This window comes from Engraulis encrasicolus, chromosome 2 (assembly GCF_034702125.1).
Source record: "Engraulis encrasicolus isolate BLACKSEA-1 chromosome 2, IST_EnEncr_1.0, whole genome shotgun sequence".
In the NCBI taxonomy this organism is placed as follows: Eukaryota; Metazoa; Chordata; class Actinopteri; order Clupeiformes; family Engraulidae; genus Engraulis; species Engraulis encrasicolus.
In genome coordinates this window covers 15648207-15668172 of record NC_085858.1, presented here as the reverse complement: position 1 = coordinate 15668172, position 19966 = coordinate 15648207, and the positions used below count along the sequence as shown (strand labels likewise).

Genomic DNA, 19966 nt, shown 5'->3' with positions numbered 1-19966 from the left:
TCTTTCTTTCTTTCTTTCTTTCTTTCTTTCTTTCTTTCTTTCTTTCATTCTTTCTCTCTGTCTCTGTCTCTGTCTCTCTCTCTCTCTCTCTCTCTCTCTCTCTCTCTCTGAAAAAGACATGAAATTGCACCTAAATTTCAGACAACATTCCCCTCCAATCTGTTTGTGCGTTTCTCATGTTTGCAATTTGGCTGAGAGGAGACTCACAGTCTGATGTCAATGAGGAAGAGCACAGGCCCTGAGTCTAACGCCGGCATGTTTGTTTGTGCAAGCCGTCTGCCCAACAGCAATGCGTTTGTACTTACTTTGCGGTCGCCAAAACTATCCGAGCTGTGTGCCTTCAAAGTGCCCATCTCAGGTTAACCTCAAGCTCATCATTAATTCAGGTCTGTGGAAAGAAAGAGAAGAGCCAGTGGGAGAGTCAGAGGAGGCCTCTTGGAAAAGTGTTTATGTAACAAGTTCTCCTCCTCCTTCTCCAATCTCATGCATTCGCTCACTCCTTCTCTGTTCTCATTGTCTGCAGGGGATTCACCTTACTGCACTCCTGAGCAGTACAAGGACTGCGCCGAGCCTGCTCTTGGTGAGAAGCACACATTTGCAAATACACGTGCACACAACCATGCAGGCACATGCCAATACACACACATGTACTGGCCTTCATTCTCAGTTCACCGTGGGCTGCCATGGTCTAAAAGGCCTATAATGGTTGGAAAGTTGGCCCTGTGAGGACCAGAAGGTTGCAGGTATGGATGTTGTACCAGGAGGAAGAATATGTTTGTGGGTGGTCTCCTATAGCCTGGGCGAATAGCCGACTGTTGACTCCGTCAATCAGTCTGGCAAAAGCCATGAGGAATCCGTCTCCGTGGACGATGGGAGATGGGCTGATCTTGCTCTATCATTTAAATTAATTGAAGTTTCAAACTCAAATTAAAACCCATATTGTGCTTTATTAGCATGCCTGTTACGTTATAGCATCGCAAAAGCATACAAATAACAAAACGAAAGTGTGAATATAGTTACCTTAACTAATCAGTCACGGAGCTCGCGGGTGAGTTCTACGTCACCACTTTCAACTGTTTGCTGATTGGCGAAACACTGAGAGAACCGAGCTCGAGGCTTTTGCCAGACGATGTGCGGAGCCAAAATCTTTGGGTGGAGTACATGGATGGCGTCGCCAGGCTAGGTCTCCTATACCATGTACTTAGAATTACTGCAAGTCAACTACAAGTGTGGTATAATGTCTAGTAAAATGTAATGTAATGTCATTTTCCAGTTAGGGCCATGATGTGGAGCCAATTGTAATACATGTATTGTCCATACCTTCTACATTTCGCATGCCTATGTACCTGTGAAGCAGTGGGATTGGGTCTGTACTGTGCAGGAAAACTTACCTACCTCATTAGTTTGGCCATAATCACTTTGGCCATCTGAAAGTGGATGCTTGGCTTGATGTTGTACGGCACAGCTGTCAGGTTTAAATCACCTGGAAGCCAAGGGACAGGTGAGTCAATCACTGTCAATCATCCCTATAAACTCCTACAGCACTGTAATTACAAAATGACATTTAGTGTCCTGCTGAAGCCAACAACTATAACAATCTTAGTAGCTATAATGATTGTCCATGAGTGAAGATTAAAGGATGTTTTACTGTCAAGAGAGTTACTACGTAATAACATTTGGCATGATTCAGCTGCAGTTATTTCTGTCATCCATCGGATAGCAGCGAAAACATTTAGCCGTGATGTTATTGCTGTAGTTAAAGTTTGAATGTTTGAGATAGCACACACATAGTCTTCAGTGGTGTGTGTATCGGGGTCGAGTGTGTGGGTGTGTATGTGTTTTATTCATGACTCTTGGTCTTTTGTTTTTCATATTTATTTATTTGTTTTATTTATTTTGATTTTGACTCAGCCTTGCTCCATGGACCTTGTTAAATCCCCAGTTACCACAGAAATGTTGTGAAAGTGTTGGCATTTGAAGAGTCCTCCACTTGACACTTTTTTATGTCTCTTCTTACATTCTAAGTAAACAATAGTTCTGCGCTCAATGCAGTGCTATCGTACCTCTCAGCTGCGGTACACACATGGTGTGATGAGGATACGTTGGTTTTGTGTAAAGACAGTTTTGCCGAGACTTTAAAATCCATTCTATATCTCCTCCAGGGCTTTGGGCTGAAAAATAACAAGGAAGAGAGTCTTAGGATTCAATATTGATACACTTGAACCTATGGCATAGCTGAAGGTTATTTGACCAAAACACTGGTGCAAAAGTTTGACAAACTTGACAGATTAGATTACTCTTTCATACAATTCTGACCGCATCACACAACAAATAGATGCATGCATGCATGCACTCACATAAGCATGCACACGCGCACACGCGCACGCGCACGCACACACACACACACACACACACACACACACACACACACACACACACACACACACACACACACACACACACACACACACACACACACACACACACACACACACACACACACACACACACCAATATGTACCCAGTCAAGTCCTTGGAGAAATTGTTTGGTCTCTCCGATAGATGTTTGTTCATTGTTGTGGCCGTGGTAGCTGAAAGCCAAACTCAAATTGAGTCATTACCGGACTCTTATTATGACGACCCCACCAGGGCTGAGCTCATCATCCACTTCACACACACTTCATTTCATGAGCAGCATCTCTCCTGCTGTGGTGCCAGTGTTTAACTTGGCCTCTCCCTGAGATACAGATGCTCTAGTTTGTTAATTATCACACTGGGTAATCGTTCAATTAAAGCCATAACCTCTGTGTGTATGTCTTTGAGAGAGACAGAGAATGTGTGTGTGTGTGTGTGTGTGTGTGTGTGTGTGTGTGTGTGTGTGTGTGTGTGTGTGTGTGTGTGTGTGTGTGTGTGTGTGTGTGTGTGTGTGTGTGTGTGTGTGTGTGTGTGTGTGTGTGTGTGCGCGCGTGTATATGCAGTGCATGCCTATGAGCAGGGAAGCTGACAGTGCGGCACAACAGGTTAGTTGGTTCGGGGGGGGGGGGTCCACAATATATTGTATGTGTTTCAATGGGGGCCCCTCTCAAACGTCTTTGTCCCATGCCCGGTTAAAGCTGTCAGCGGCCCTGCCTATGAGTTTGACTGACCATTTGCATGGACACACCATCATGAAATGTGTACCTGTGGCACAATCCTATAAACCCCTCCACAGTACCTTGCTTGTGCTCATCCTCCCAACATCAAGCTAAGCCACCCTCGCCGTAATGCCTTTGTATCATGAGTCTACTGCCCATGTGAAGTTCTAAGCTATCGCAGTACATAACAAACACCTCCTTTTGTCAAGTCGGGGCAATCATACCATGCTGCTGCTGCTTGTGTGCTTAGCCGGTTGATGCAGACATTTTAAGTAATTAAGTCAAAGAACTTGACTGTGAAGTGCCCGACATCTGACATCAGCACACATACCTGTAGAGAGACACACTAAAACTACACCAGGACACTGGGGGGAGCGGAAATGCGGACAATTGTACACGGGCAGGCATGCGAGTGACGAGCTATGGAAACGAGAGCAGCGATGCCTGCTGCTTGGGAAATGGGGAACAGCTGCCGTAGAGCACAATGCCAGGGCCCAGCGTTCTGGATAACCACCAGCCTCAGCCACCTGTCACCACCGGTGTCTCACTGAAAAAGATGGCGAGAAATTACAGGCACAGCAACTCGGACTGCAAGGCAGCATGTTGCACGCAATATAGCTAGGCTTTGTAATAGGCCTAGAGGAAAAATAAAAGAGATTGAAATGAAAAAGTCTGCAGATTTGCAAGTGAGTGGGTAAACAAATAAGTATATTAATAAATTGCAAGGCATCTGTCACACAAGAAGCCGCACGTTGTATTATAGAAAGACAAAAAACAAACAACAAAATAAATAAATAAAATAAATGAATAGATGTGTTTTTCTAGCTGAAGAATTGTGATGAGAATACTTATCTCCTCCATCCGCAATTGTTTTCTTTGTCTTCATTTTCGTCTTCTTGTGACAGCTGGACTGATGCTTAAAACACAAGAAATATGAAAAATGTAAACAGACGATTTATCACGACAGGGGACAGATGACAGGCTGTGTCTTGTGAACGCAGTAAGAGCAGTGGTGGTTTTGACATACAGAAGTAGACTGACCGATGCATCCCGAGACAAGCACAGGATCAATCCATTACTTCACTTCACTCACCTAACTTCATGTTGGGCAAGCGTAAATATTTTAATTTAAGTTTTGCTGGGCCATGAGATGAGATAACATGGGAATAGTGGTGATGGAGAAGGTGTACTGTAGGTGTACTTGTTGTTATTGAATGAGGGATATGAGTTGGGCTGGGGTGGGCAGGAGATGAGATGTGTGGCTGGGCTCCATGAATGTGTCAGGCGCTGGGTGTTTACATGGGGCTGACGAGATCCGCCAAGCATTTATGGAGACGAATGGATGGGGAGGGCAGCAGGGATTATGGTATGAGAAGGATGTACCGGTAGGGTAGTGTTTCTCAATGGGAACTATACAGTTTGAAAGGAGACTGTGCTTAGTTGCCATTGGGGTACATTAGTCCATTTTATTTTTCAATTCTAAGGGGGTCATTGGCAGGCTTATGATGAGGGCAAGGGGGGCATTTGTTCAAATAAGGCTGAGAACCACTGATGTAAAGGATAGAGGGAATGAGGAGGGGAGAGGGATGGGGAGAGAGGAGAGGAGAAAGGGAAGAAGTGCAGAGGTGTGGATGAGCAGGAAGATGAGGAGGAGGAGGAGGAGGAGGAGGAGGAGGAGGAGGAGGAGGAGGAGGGGTTGAGAGTTGGTGGCTGAGTCTGGAATATTAATGGCCAGACCTGTCCGGAACATGCTGGATTGCAATAACGCCCCATTTAGATGAAAATGGAGGAGCACGGTCGGGCAGAGTAATATTGGATTTCCTGCTGCAGTCTTTGCGTGACCGTGCTTTCTGCTGGGATATTACCAAAGCCCCCATGGAGGCATGCTCAGAAAGACCGAAACAGATATCAAGAGAAGAGAGGAAGGAAGAGAACAGAGGAGGGCAGAGTGAGAGTGCGGAGATACAGGTGGAGAAAGACACGGATTAAGAGAGAGATACAACAGAGACAAGTGGAAAGCAGAAAAGAAATGAATGAAGCACGAAGCGTGCCATGCTGTATGTGTCTGTAAGCTCACGAACAGTTGGACAATTTTAACAAGGTCAAACCAGAGAAGCAAAGACTGATACTTACAATACCTGTGTGTGATCCTTACTCGGCCAAGCCAAGTGAGTGCAAGGTCACTTCCTTATGCGTGTGGAGGCACTGAAACCGCAGAAACCACAGAGGGATATATGGGATAGCCTGACTATCATTGACTTTCAAATCTCTTCGAGACTTGGTCTGACCTATAGCAGAGAATGACAATTAACGTTTCTCAAACGGCATGGTTGACCCACCTCCCTTAGTTTGCTACTGGTCGAGGCCAGAAAAGGCTGTGGCGAAGTTTAAACCAAACATTATCTTAGTCCCAATAGAACGTCACTGCTTAAACCACGTCACTGCTTTGAACACGCCTCTACCCAGGGCCGTTGGAGCTGCTCAAAGTTGATTGCTTCCCGACAAAGTGGGTGGAGTTCCCCAGTTCTCCTGAGCTCAGAAAGTACTTGCATTGCTCTTGACCTGACTAGTAGCAACGGCAAAGGTGTTCAGGAGAGCGCGGCGTGGCTATACATGGGATGTTGTTGGGAATTTTGGTTACGATTTATTTTGCTGTTTAAAACATTTAGATACATTTTCATTACTTTGTAAAAAACACAAGCACAGGTCATCATTGATACACACAGTAGCTTGTCCCCAGTTGTCGGCATGACTTTCAGTACGGCAGTAGAATTTACATGTACATCGGAGCAATGAACAAAACTAACAACCCTCACCATTTTTTGAGATGGAGAGATTATAAAGAAGAAAAGCTATTAATGGGAAATACAAATTAGACATGTCCAATGTGGCTTCAGAGATGTCATACTAAGTGCAGTCTTGGCCACACTGAACCATGTCAAATGTCACACCACACTAACAAGAAATCGACACTCGGATGAAATTTGGCAGTTAAAACAGCCCAAGCTTTTTCCCACTCTGTCATTCAGTGCTTCAGTGAAATGTGTTGCCTCAGCCAACTGCTTTCATGTCAAAGGCATCCACAGACACAAACAACCCCAAGGATAAGAGGAACTTAAAAATATTGCCTTTTTCATATTGCTACATCCTCTACATAACCAAACACCTCAAAGGAGACAAGTTTAAAATAAACTTTGGGTAGGGTGAAACTTCAGTATTTTCCATCATTGACATTTCTTTTCTGACATACCTGGAGAAGCTCAGCCCAACCCATCAGCTTTAAACTTTTGCAAGTAATGACCTCACCTAACCATGCAAATAATCAGATGTTAGTAATAGAGTAGAGGGAACAATTCAACACTCTACAACTCAACACACAACACAGCATTTTCTATACAAAATGATCAAGTTGTTACTACTTGTGCATTTGCAATACAGTGGCCGGGAGCAACTTTAAGCACAATGTGGTTAAATGTGGAGCAAAATACATATAAGTGAATAAGTCACGCCATACTGTATGAACAGGAGACAGAATAAATTATAGCATACTGGTATTGCAGTGTTGTCTGCCTCTGCTGCAGTCTCATTACCTGCTCTGTTGTGTCTTGGTTGCAGTAGACACTCTCCCGCATTCAATACTTCCTTTACATCCTTTTTCTTCCTCCCTTCCTCTTTCACTTTCTCTCTTTTACTATCCTTTCTTTCCCTTTCTGTACTTCTCTCCCTCTTTCCCCCGCTATTTCTCTCTCTCTCTCTCTCTCTCTCTCTCTCTCTCTCTCTCTCTCTCTCTCTCTCTCTCTCTCTCTCTCTCTCTCTCTCTCTCTCTCTGCTGACTGTGCTCACCCTGTATCACCTGATTTGGGGCTGCGATGTCCTGATGAATGCCAATGATCTGCCCACCCTCTCTCCTTACGGGAGACAAAGACACAGACGGATTACACAGCAGTGACTGCACAGGAATTACACATGCTGTCCCTGTCCCACACACACACACACACACACACACACACACACACACACACACACAGACACAGACACAGACACAGACACAGACACAGACACACACACACAGACACAGACACACACACACACACACACACACACACACACACACACACACACACACACACACACACACACACACACACACACACACACACACACACACAGTTAACAAACACGTGAAGGGACTCAGTAAAGGATTGTTGTCAGAACCATAATCCCTTTGCAACCTTCTGAATAGCCTGAGCACCGAACTGAACTGAGCACTGTAGTACTGGCGGTGCTTTGTCTCAAACCTCCTGACATGACACAGAAGCTGACTTGGGAACTGTGTGTTTCTGGCCTCCAATGTGTCTGAGGAGATTTTAAGATGCTGTGTGACGGGCTGATCTGGCGACCTTCAAAGCTGGCTACTGTGCTGGCTACTGTGCTTAAAGTTGCTCCCGGCCACTGTATTGCAAACACACCACACACACACATCATCCCTCACACAGACACACAAAAACACACATAGTGAATCTCTCTCTCTCTCTCTCTCTCTCTCTCTCTCTCTCTCTCTCTCTCTCTCTCTCTCTCTCTCTCTCTCTCTCTCTCTCTCTCCTCTCTCTCTCTCTATATATATATATATATATATATATATATATATATATATATCTTTGTTTATCTGTGTATGTGTGTACCTTGGGCATTATATAAATATACATAAGTTATAATTTATTCCTGTTGACAGAGGGCATGTGTGTGTGTGTGTGTGTGTGTGTGTGTGTGTGTGTGTGTGTGTGTGTGTGTGTGTGTGTGTGTGTGTGTGTGTGTGTGTGTGTGTGTGTGTGTGTGTGTGTGTGTGTGTGTCTGTGTGTGTGTGTCTGTGTGTGTGTGTCTGTGTGTGTGTTGTGGGTATTGGTGCGTGTGTGTGCATGCATGCACAAGTAATACAATGGAAGCACATCTTTGTTCTGTCCTTGCTTTTTTAAATTTATGGAACTGTAGCAATTATGTGTGCAAAGAAATATGGTAATAATTTGTGCAATGTGCAAAGATAATGGTCTACTTTAAAGGGACACTGTGCAGGAAATGGTCAAAAAAGGTACTGCAACTATGCTGATCATTGAAACTGTGTTGCCTATTGCCAAATTTGACCTTTTCATGAAAGTTTACTATGTAATAAACTAATATTTTCTAGTTTGGCCCAAGTACAGTCATTTTTGCAGCTTAAAATGACTATTTCTGGAAATTCAAAATGGCGGACCAAGGAGAAGATCCCCCTTTTCATGTATGGTGGTGGTAAATATTCATGAAAAAGGTTACATTAGTGAATGGGCAGCATGAATTCTGGAAATAAAAAACTAAAAATCTCACACTGTGTCCCTTTAATAAATACAGTACTGAAATACAGAGAACTAGTGCCTGTGCATTAGGCACTACATCAGTCACATTTAGCTCTTCACCAATGCCACATGGCCTTTTGTAGTCTTCCAGAACCATTTTGACATTTTGACAGCTACTGAAGTTCTCCAAACTTTCCCTTCTAAATGCCAAATCCATTTTTAAATACCAAGATGACAAATCTGTCGTTCTGCAGGTGCAAGGCCATGGAGACGCCGTGTGCTTCATTTGACGTGGCATCTGGTCCAAAATTCTGTTATTTTCTGTCTGAGTACAGATGCAGAGATGGAGAAATCATTGATGCAGATGAGATACAGATTTATGTGTGTGTGCCCTTGCCTTCACCCCTAAATCCTGGTGGAAAGCTGTCAGACTTTAGTAATGGAAACAGCAATGCTGAGAGATGTGTCAATGTCCATCTATTCTCTCTTTCTATACCTCAAATAACAAAGCCGTCAGAAAGAAAGAGGTGTCTGAAGAAAGAATAACTCTTCTCTACCTCATCCCTTTGGAATTGTCCATGCTCTTCTCTTTCTCTTTCTCTTTCTGTTTTCACATCTCTTGTAGTGGCCTTGTCAGCAGAGGAGAGCAGCAGTTGCATCTGTCGAACACCGTGCAACATGACCCGCTACAACAAGGAGCTCTCCATGGTCAAAATCCCCAGCAAGACCTCCGCTCGCTACCTGGAGAAGAAGTTCAATCGATCAGAAAAATACATCACGTAAGCGCTGCTGTGAATACTAACTCGTATTGCAGTGGTATTGCATTTTTACATCACTTTTTGCATGTACATCTGTTTAATGGGGCATTTCATTTATTTTTATTTTTTTAGTTAAAAAAAAACACCCATTGCTGTCACAGACTTTGAGCTGCTCTGGTGAAAAACTGCAATGCAGAGATGTGCTTCCTTAAAAAAAAACATGCGTTGAACGTTTACCTTATGCAACTTAGCAAGTTATTACCTCTGCCAAGGAGGTTATGTTTTCAGTCGTGTTGGTTTGTCTGTCTGTTTGTCTGTCTGTCTGTCTGTTTGTTTGCTTGTCTGTAAGCAGAATAACTCAAAAAGTCATGAACGGATTTGGAAGAAACTTTGTAGAGTTGCTGGAGATGACAAAAGGAACAAGTGATTCAATTTTGGGTGGTAATCTGGAACATGATCCGGATCCAGGCATTTTTTAAAGATTCTTCACCATTGCGGGATAGAGCGAATTTTTACATTCCAGTTTCTGTCTCCACAAAAACAAAGCAGAAAAGCTTTTAAAGAAATAGGGTGTAACAGTCAAATCTTCTGTCAAACAGCTTCCTTGGCGGAGGTATGCACTCTCTGATTGCATTTCTAGTTTTTACATGTGTGATTTGTTTGTTTGCTTGTTTCAACAAACACACGTACAATGACTGATCCCATTGGAACTGCAAACGTTCCTGGTGAATGCAGACAAATGACCCATCCCCAGCCGTAATGAGGAATATTTCAGCTTTCTCTTATAGACGTGTGGCTACAGCGGCTGTTGTCAACATTAGTATTCCATATGCAACTGGAGACACTTTTTATTAAGAGAAATCACATTAGCCTTGTTTATTTTTCCTCTTAATGTCAGAAGTTTGATGATTTGTCCACTGCGGTGTGTGGGAATACACTCGGCTCAGCAGAGACAAAGACACAGACGCAGATGCAGAGGCAGGCCTCACTCCATTACACAAATAGGAAGCAGACAGCCTCTCATTTTCTCTTAGTCTCACTTGAAGGATTGCGGGGTATCCATCTAAATGAAGACAGCAGGAGAAAATGGCATGTTGATGAAGAGAAATGTTTTGCGGAAGCAAGCTTGTTTTTTTGTTTGGTTTCTCTTACACAAAAATGAAAATGTGTGTGCATGTATGGAAATGTGTCATGCGTGTTATATGGATCCATATATGTTTGGATATGCAGTATATCTCCAAATGAGTGATCCCAGGTGGATGTGTATTGTGTAGAACAAGGTGGAAATACATTCAGCAGGCAAATAGGCTTACGCCTAGTCCTCACACAGCAAACTGCCAGGCGTTTTTCGCCGAGCGGAATATCTCGCTGAGGGTGTGGTCACCAGTACTTCCAGTGGATTCTCACTGGGGCTACCCACACTTCTCAACCGCCTTTCAAACCTCGTGGCAGACAGCCTGCAGACCAGGCGAGATAGCAAACAGTGAACAATCGTTTGCACACATTACCCATTCAATGTCACAACACAGTGTCTACATGGCTTAAATGCGATTATGTTTTGGTCTTACATAACATTTAAACCCCGTTATATCGTTACAGAAGTAGGCTACTAATATAAGCTTGTGGCTGCCTGGTTCTGGTAAAATGCTAACGTTAGCTTACCCGGCTAGCTTAAAACATCGAGTGATCAAATGACAATGTGGGGTAACCTATTTGTGTCAAATAAGTTAGTGGTACATTTTTACATCAATCCGTGGTAGTCATGACATTTATAAGCATTTAAGCTCTTTAAATTAAGCAAAAACGTTGATGTTGGAAGTCATAGACATCGCCGCCATGTTTTTCAGAAAATGTTGTATCTCCTGCCCTTGCTACCCATATGCCCATCTGATTGGTTACTGGACCATCTAATTTGCATGATACTGAGAACTCGCCAATATCAAATCGTGTTCCACGGCGGGATCAGAGCGGATTTAGCTGTGTGGGGACAGGCCGTTAGAGCACTGTACCCCTCTTTGTGCATCAATGTTGCGGCTACCCAGAGTATACTGTACTTGTGTGTACAGGGTTAAATACAGCAGTTGAATTTTCTCATGGTGTGTCATGTGATCACAGTGACATGTGGGAATGACTTTCACTTACAAAACATTCACACATTTGCAGTCGATGCTCTTAACCATGAGTAACTCCCCTCAGAGATAAATGTTTAAGGTTTCCTTTTTTGCAAGCGCCGTTGGTTCAATACAGTAGAGTGTGGTGTCTCTGTTAAGATCACGTTTAATTGCTTTTTTGAAATAAAAATAAGTGGGAAGCCCATTATTGCGCTCTCTCTCTTGTGTGTGTGTGCATGTGCGTGTGCATATGTTTGTGTGTGTGTGTGTGTGTGTGTGTGTGTGTGTGTGTGTGTGTGTGTGTGTGTGTGTGTGTGTGTGTGTGTGTGTGTGTGTGTGTGTGTGTGTGTGTGTGTGAGTGAGAGTGATAAGGAGGTGATGAAGATCAAGTGGATCTCAGTTTCAATTAGCGTGTCTCAATGAAGGAAAACAAGTGTTCATTACTGTGTGCGTGCCTGCGTGCGTGTGTTCATGCCCGCATGCGTGTGAAAGTGAGGCTGCTTGTCTATATGACTGTGTTTTAGTGTATAAGTAATGACAGAGGGGGATAATGAAAGGAGGTCTGAAATGAAAGGAAGCGTGAGGGTGAAAATAAAGTACAGGCAGCGGGACGGATGGGCAGACAAACAGAGACAGACACAGGGCGGGACTGGCCATCTGGCATATCGGACATTTCCCAGTGGACCCTGCACCCTCGTGTACCCCTATTTTCAGAAATGTAAAAAACATATTTAGCACTGCTAAATATGAGGGGCCCCTTTAAGCCAAAAGTGCCCAGGCCCTATTTTTCCCCCAGCCCTGCCCTGGCCAAAACCCTCTTGCTGATCAATCTATACTCCATTCCCTGTTGCTGATCTATTTGTCCACCATCTTGTGTTCACAGGGACAACATCCTGGTACTGGACGTCTTCTTTGAGGCTCTTAATTATGAGACCATCGAGCAGAAGAAAGCCTACGAGGTGGCCGGCTTACTGGGTGGGTCAACACACATCACTCCATCAGTGATCTCTCTCATCCGCTCTCTCTTCCCCCCCCCCCTCTCGCTCTCTCCCTCTCTCGCCCTACTTATTAAAAGAAATACAGCAGAGGAAAGTGATTGCTTGTTTACTGGGTAGGTCATCACACGCTGATTACTAAATCAGTTGATGATACAGTAACTATTAGGAGAATCATTCCTTGCTGAGTGGGATGTACTGCTGTCTATCTAACAATTTGTGTGTTTGGTTCCATAACAGGGGACATTGGTGGCCAGATGGGGCTGTTCATTGGTGCAAGTATACTCACCATCCTAGAGCTCTTTGACTATGCTTACGAGGTGAGTACTTTCGCCTACAAACCAGCACACACACGAAAATGTACACAAAGGCACACATGCGTGCATACACTCCACACACACGCACGCACGCACGCACGCACGCACGCACACACACACACACACACACACACACACACACACACACACACACACATACAAAGTACATAGGCATCCATTCACACAGAAATAAGACATAAAAATGCTATGGTTACACAAGCTTTATAACTTTTATGATTCCATTTAATGTACTTTATTTATTAGCACGGAATGTATTGCTACCTTTGCTACAACACTAATGATAGTAGTATTATAATGAAGGTGATCTGATTACAATTTGATGATACGTCTGACCTACCATAGTGGGTTGTGTGGGCATTATGAAAATATTACACCTCCCCCAGGCAGGAAGCCAAAGGTGCTTTTAATAGCAGCACAGCTGGAGGCAGTTTAGTGTAACCCTGACCTGTTCTAAACCTCCCCTGTATCCCCATTTACCACATCATGTCCCAGCCCACCTGGACACCACGACCGACCATATAGCTGCCATTCTGAGCCTCGTTTAAGGTGCCATTAAAACTTTAATCCGCTCACTTAAGGCCCTAATGGCCATTTACAGTAAGATTTAATGGAGGAGAAATCGGACAGTCACCTCTCCCCATACCACCTATTCAAGGCAATAACTTCCAATAAGCTGCAACACCAAGAGCTTGGTAGGCTTTTTTTTACCACAGCTGGTCTGTGGCTGGCCTTGTATGGTCATCAATGGGCCAGCAAGACAACCAGTGTCATTTAGAGGGTGATTCACATGTGTTTATTAGGCCTGGTTGGGCACTTATGTCAGATTTATGGTTGGTAATAAGCGCTGTGGAGTTGTCTTCATGTTGTACCTTTGGGGCTGGGCGTAATATGCTACTATTCGTAGGTGGTGAAGGAGAAACTGCTGGATCTGCTCAGTAGAGAAGAGGAGGAGGAGAGTCACGGGGAGGATGTGGTAAGTGTCTAAGTAAGTGTCCGGAGGTGTATGTGTGTGCGTGCGCGTGTGTGTTTTTTTCTTGTGTGGATGCTTGTTTTTGTGTGAATAACTGTTTGTGAAAAGTGTGTAAGTACTGTATGTGTGCCAGTGTCTGAAGGCCAAAAAAAACCTTACGAACTAGTTCAGTATAGTTGTCTGTGTCTGAACATCTGAAAGCTGTTGTTTAAATACTGCTGTTGTTTTATATTTCTCTAAATGCCCAGTGGTATGTGTGGCTGTGTGTTTTCATTTACAGTATCATCATGTTCATTATAAAGTAGTATTCCATTGTGTTATGTATTGTATCTTAAATCCCTATTTTGTCGTGCCTCTTGAATGCAAACTGCTGCTTCTGTCTCCAGAGCACGTGTGACCCAGTGGTGAACCACTCGGAGACCATCAGCCACACAGTGAGTGTCCCTCTTCAGACCACTCTGGGTACCCTGGAGGAGATCGCCTGCTGAGTGCAACTTCCCCTCCACACCAGAAGGGGGCAGTCTGTGTGCACTCACTCCAGGACACACCTCACCTCCCTCCTCCTCTGCCCCTGGGACTGGATGCGAGGGAGAAGGAGAGATAGACAAAGAGGAGAATGTGTGCACATACAATGGAGAAGAGGGAGAACTTTGGAGGGAGAGGGAGAGCTTTAGGAACATGGAAGAGAGAAGATGCTGGAGGCCCAGCCATCTCTGCTCCCTCTGACCCTTGAACTCTCACAAAAGGAGAATCTTTGGAGCTTTACTGAAGCCTTTTGGAGGTTGTGGACAGCCCTCTATAGGTCTGACGTGGTTGAACATTGTTGCAATTTCTCCCCCCACATTCACAAAACACGTTTGGGGACATTCTCATGAGAAGATAGTGCCAAACTACATTGTACAAAATATAAATACATATCTCTATATAAACTACAGGTTACATGGACTTATCCGACATACAATGGATGCCAAGAGCAACACTCTGTACAGGACTCGATGTCTCACTCTGCTCATTTCAAAAGTCTACTGCCATAATTGTTATATATAGGGAGAAGCAACACAACAAGAATTCTTTGTGGACTGTCCAAAATTTGCATGTGTCAGTTCTTTGGATACAATGCGGTTTTACTTGTTCTGATTGCGCTCGGAGTGATGTAATGCTTACATACGTTTGTGTGTGTATGTAAATAAGAGAGAGGGAGGGAGTGCAAACAAAAAATTGAGCAAGACTGTGTCTTGTTTATATGCGAGTTTGTCTTTTTGTGTGTATGCGTGCGACTGTAAGTGTCTCTCTGTCCGTGTGTGTGCCATATATTGTGCAGTCGCTGGCACAGGCCTCTTACAAGGCTGCTCACTCACCGTTTCCATGACGGCAAAGGTAAGAGGTCAGTTGTGTCAAATGGCGGCCATTTTGTGAACCAGAGAAGTGTCAAAGGGTACATTCCATATTCCAAACTCCCGTCCTCGACTGCTGCTTGTGGACTCGCACTTTGCTGACGCTCCGCATCTGTGGAGAAAACAATACATTTTCCTCACTGTCAACGTAGGAAGGCACAACAACTTTTGGGGGGCATTTCCCCATTCAAAATCCTGATTCAAAATGAGAAAATGAGCTTTGAAATGCACTTGTACAAGATATTGAATTAAACTTCTGTCATGAAATGTCTTGCAATGGCATCTCAAGACCACAAGCACAAGGGAAGATGGGAGTTTGTACAATGGAATGTATACCCAAAGATGGTAGATATGTCAAATAGCCTGGAATCACATACGCACAAGGAGGGGAACCACAAATCCCATGCAGTTCGCATTTTCAGAGATCAGTGTCCCACCCAAACATCAGGCTGCAAGGTGTACAGTTTACCAATGATACATTCATTACACACACCTCTGAGATGTCCAGAACTGATCCCCGCCTTGCTCTCACAGATATGAACAAACCCTGATGTATCCTGCTCTGCATACAGTATCTATCATCTTTGACCCACAGTGCCACAGCTTTCAGTGGCCACATACAGTGGTAGTTAAACTCTTAAAGGAAGAGTCCACCCATTGTTGATTTTTACATATTTGCAGTATTTCCAAGCATTATTCATGAATGTACATATCATTTTTGTCTATGTGTTTGCATTGCCTAATTTAACAATATAGCCAAATTAAGTGTAGCAATGCAAGTCTATGGGAACAAACAAAACATTCATAAATGTACTTATAAACTACTTCAAGATTAATGTAAAATTCACCAAAGTACAAAACAGCTATTTAATCCTATCCTGTGATCACATGTGGCTTGATGCTAATGTTCCCATTTACTTGCAGTAATTATGCTAAGCTATGCTAATAATTCTGATCCAATAAATCTAAGTACTAAAAACGCTCAGAAGAAAATGATATCACATTCATGAATAATGCTTGGAAATACTAGCCTGGTAAACCAGTGCCACCCGCTGGGCGCCAACATTTTTCAGCTGCGAGTGGGTCTGGCCTCGGATCTGAGAACGTTTTGAACACTGTGCCCTGAGTCTGGCAAAACCAATTACAACGCAGAGGTTTGTTTTTAATCAAAGCGGGCGGGGTTTTGAGGGAGTGACGACGGAGCTTGCAATACCGTTGCTAAAGCACATCAACGGCAAAGATCGCCGATTGGTCAGAGCGCCGGCACGGTTTGAGAAAGCAATAGGTTGTTCTCATCAGCAATCGTCCGAGGTATCGTTCATCGGGACCAGACTAAATTACTCCGGTCTCACATTTAGGCTGGTTTATCAGGCTATGGAAATACTGCAAATATGTAAAAATCAAAAATGGGTGGACTGTTCCTTTAAATAGTTGACTTTAGCACCCCTAGTGCCGGCCCTACTTTCTAAGTGTTGATTTAACACAGCCCAATTTACTGTGCAACTACAGCTGAGGCCAATTGTCTTGTCTGCGACTGGAGGAGTGTTATGGCACATGGATTTATAAAGCAAAAGCTTTAGTTGTCAGTGTGATTATGTCAGATGGTATTTATTTGCTGTAGATTCACACAATGCTTTGAGCCTGAACTTTTTCTCTTTTTGTAGAGATCTTATTTTCAATGAGCATTTTGTAAAAAAAAAAAAAAAAAAGGAAGAAAATAGTGATGAATGTCAATGATGTGCTGTCATTGTACTGTACCAGTTGCAATGGTACCTAACTGCTTCTGTATTTCAAGTGATGTGACATTTACAAGCAAGATAAAAAGAACTCTTACTTGTTTTTTTCTGTGAGTGACATTAAAAGAGGACTTGCTGGGCATACGAGTTGTGTGTTGCCATTAAGCTGCCATTCAGCAGTGGGTGGATATGGTAGCAGCTACCCTGAAGCGCATAATGACATAATGCCCTGCTCGCATCACCCTCACTCCAAACACACACACACACACACAGGCACACATGCAAGCACATACTCTCTCTCTCTCTCTCTCTCTCTCTCTCTCTCTCTCTCTCTCTCTCTCTCTCTATCCCTCTCTCTTCTCTATTTATTCTCTCTTTTCTCTCTCTTCGCTCTCTCCCTCTCTCTTCTCTCTCTATCTCTCCCTCTCTCTTCTCCCTGTCTCCCTCTCCCTCTCTCTCTCTCTCTCTCTCTCTCTCTCTCTTACAAACACACACACACACACACACACACACACACACACACACACACACACACACACACACACACACACACACACACACACACACACACACACACACACACACACACAGCGACAATCACCCCCCTATGGTATCTCTAAGGCAGTTTTAGGCACTGCATATTTATTTGGTACAGTCATGCAGCCAAGCTTCTTACGTTTCCCTCCTATCACTCCCATGGCAGGCCCCATCTTCAAAAAGCCACACATAAGAAGGTGGAAATGATGTATTGGCTAGTTCCACAATTATATGCACCTATGTGGGCCTTGGCCAAACAAGGAGGAGCGAGAATAATGGTTGTTATTACTGTTACGCCTGCTCCAATTACAAAATAATAGTAGGCCTAGTTATAAGTATGAATTTAATGAGTACTTAACTTTGGTCTTTGTACTGTAACTACATGGCTGCCTGCTCATGGGTGAAAAATAGTTGCTGGTGTTTTTAAGCTGGTCGGGAGGGGGTGTTTTGGTCCTCCATGACCTTTAAGTGGGTCTGTCATCAGTCATATTGTTTGCTTGTTCTGGGACATAAAAGTGGTCCACTATACTAAGATGAACTGGCAAAGTATTGTTTTTCTACCCCAGATGCTCATAACTCAATTTAACAAGCTTAGAGAATGGGCAGGCACTGCAAGATCGGACACACATACGGGCACACAAACACAGGCTCACAGACATGCTATACTTGGCTCTTTTCTCCTAAAAGCACCCTTTTACTTATTTTTTAGCTTTTAACAGTTTTTTTCTGATCACTAAAGCTCTTTTTTAACTTAAATGTGCACTGTTTAGGATCGTGGTCAGAGTATAGCCTATTGCAACAAAGGTGCTCATTGAAAATGTGCTGGCTATTGACAAATTTGATCTTTTCATGAATATTTCTGAATTAATTAACTAATATTTACTAGCATGACCAAAGTACAGTAAGTTTTGCAGCTAAATAATATTCTATTGCTGGACATTTAAAATAGTGGACATGGAGAAGATCCACCTTTTCACGTATAACAACTGCAATTTTCCAGTCATAATGAATAGCCTACTTATAATTTGATGGTGGCGATAAGTATTTGTGAAAAAGGCAACTTGTGAATGGGCAGCATGACTTCTGGAAAGAAACTGCTAAAATATTACACAGTGCACCTTTAAGCTATATTTGCAGAACCCTTCACACAAATACAACTTCACACCAAATCAGCAAAACTGTGTAGTTACATTGCAAAACATAACATGGTTTGTTTAACATACAGTTGACATACAGTTGGAAACACTGGGCCTCTTGGTTTTTAACAGAATTAGCACTTTTATAGCTGGGACATGTTTTTGCCAAGCTAAGAATCAGTGTATAGTTGTCTTATGTGCTATTTATTAAATCCATATCTAGATGTGTCTCTTGAATGCACTGCTGCACACTTTGGCTCTTGGTTTCTTTATTCAAAAGTATCTCCTTTTGATGAGTATAGGAGCCCAACAGTCTGTTCACCGTTTGGAAATTGTGTGTAAAGCAGTTTTTGTGCTATTAGTTTGGTTAATTTGGTTACTGTAGGAGTGTGCATCTGTGTGAAGACTGAACAGTTTTGCAAAAGCTCAAGTTACAAAAAAGTGCTTTAGCAAACAGAACTGTGCGTAACACACACTTTGAAAATGCAACAAAAACAATCCATTGCACAACACTCGTTTTGCATGATTATGAACACAATTTACTGCTTTACACACCATTTCCAAATGATGAACAAGCTCCTTGACTTCTCTAACCTCAAAATTGCATACCTTTTGAATAGAAAAACCAAAAGGCAAAGTGTGTTTTTAATTTGAACTTTCCATGTTGCTGCAGTATATGAATTTTATGTGATGGGTGTGTTAACGATTTGGTACAAAAAACAGTCAAATTTTAAATTCTGTGTGTAGCGTTAAGCAAATTATGTGTTTTTGTATGGGTAATTTATGTGTTATTATGCTGTGGCATTATGTCAGACAGAATGTGGGTCAGATGAAAATTGATAGCAAAGAAGCAAAGAGGGCTAACATAACATTTGCCAGGGCAGAAAACAATATGGTGCAGAAAAAAAAATTTTTTTTATTAAATCAACATAATTTGGTCAATTATTGTTTGTACGGTACAGTAAAGTGCTTTATAAATAAGTTGACGTTGACAAATTGACATTAGATGATACAAATGTCGCCCCAATTCCCCTGTCCCTGAGCCATGCGGCCTTATCTAAATGAAATGATTGACATGACAACATTAATCTGAAGCCAATACGCAAACATGTGTATGTATTGGCTCAACAATTATATGTGATTATAATTGAGTTTCATGATGCTGTAATGAAAAATTATTCTTTATTCTGCACTGTCGGGTGTATTTGCTTGTGTGTGTGTGTGGGTGTGGTGTGTGTAGGTGGGTGTGACATAACAAAAACAAAAAGGATTTTTTTAGTTGTTTGCACCTCACTGAGCAAGAAATCAATCTGTGGCATTACTGAGCAAGAAAGCCCTGCAGTGCCAATTAAAAGATGTCATAAAAGTGAAGTGCAGAGCCATCATCATTGTCCCCGAGTATGGCATGCAACGGCAGCAGTCCGCGTGTGGCACATGCCAGCGTCACCCAACGGCAATCAGTGAATCTGATTAGCATTCACACAACGCATCATACCCATGTTGACTCCACATTCCACACACGTACGCGCA

At 43.0% G+C, this 19966-nt stretch overlaps 1 protein-coding gene across 1 annotated transcript in view; it reads left to right on the top strand.

Annotated features, from left to right (window-relative positions):
* Positions 1-14121, top strand: part of asic2 (acid-sensing (proton-gated) ion channel 2) — a 536993-nt gene extending 522872 nt beyond the window's left edge. Inside the window, exons 6-11 of the mRNA XM_063223066.1 lie at positions 524-580; positions 9087-9240; positions 12214-12305; positions 12566-12645; positions 13568-13636; positions 14020-14121. Coding sequence (XP_063079136.1) covers positions 524-580; positions 9087-9240; positions 12214-12305; positions 12566-12645; positions 13568-13636; positions 14020-14121 — 554 coding nt within the window. The remainder of the gene's footprint in view (positions 1-523; positions 581-9086; positions 9241-12213; positions 12306-12565; positions 12646-13567; positions 13637-14019) is intronic.
* The last annotated feature ends 5845 nt before the right edge of the window (positions 14122-19966 follow it).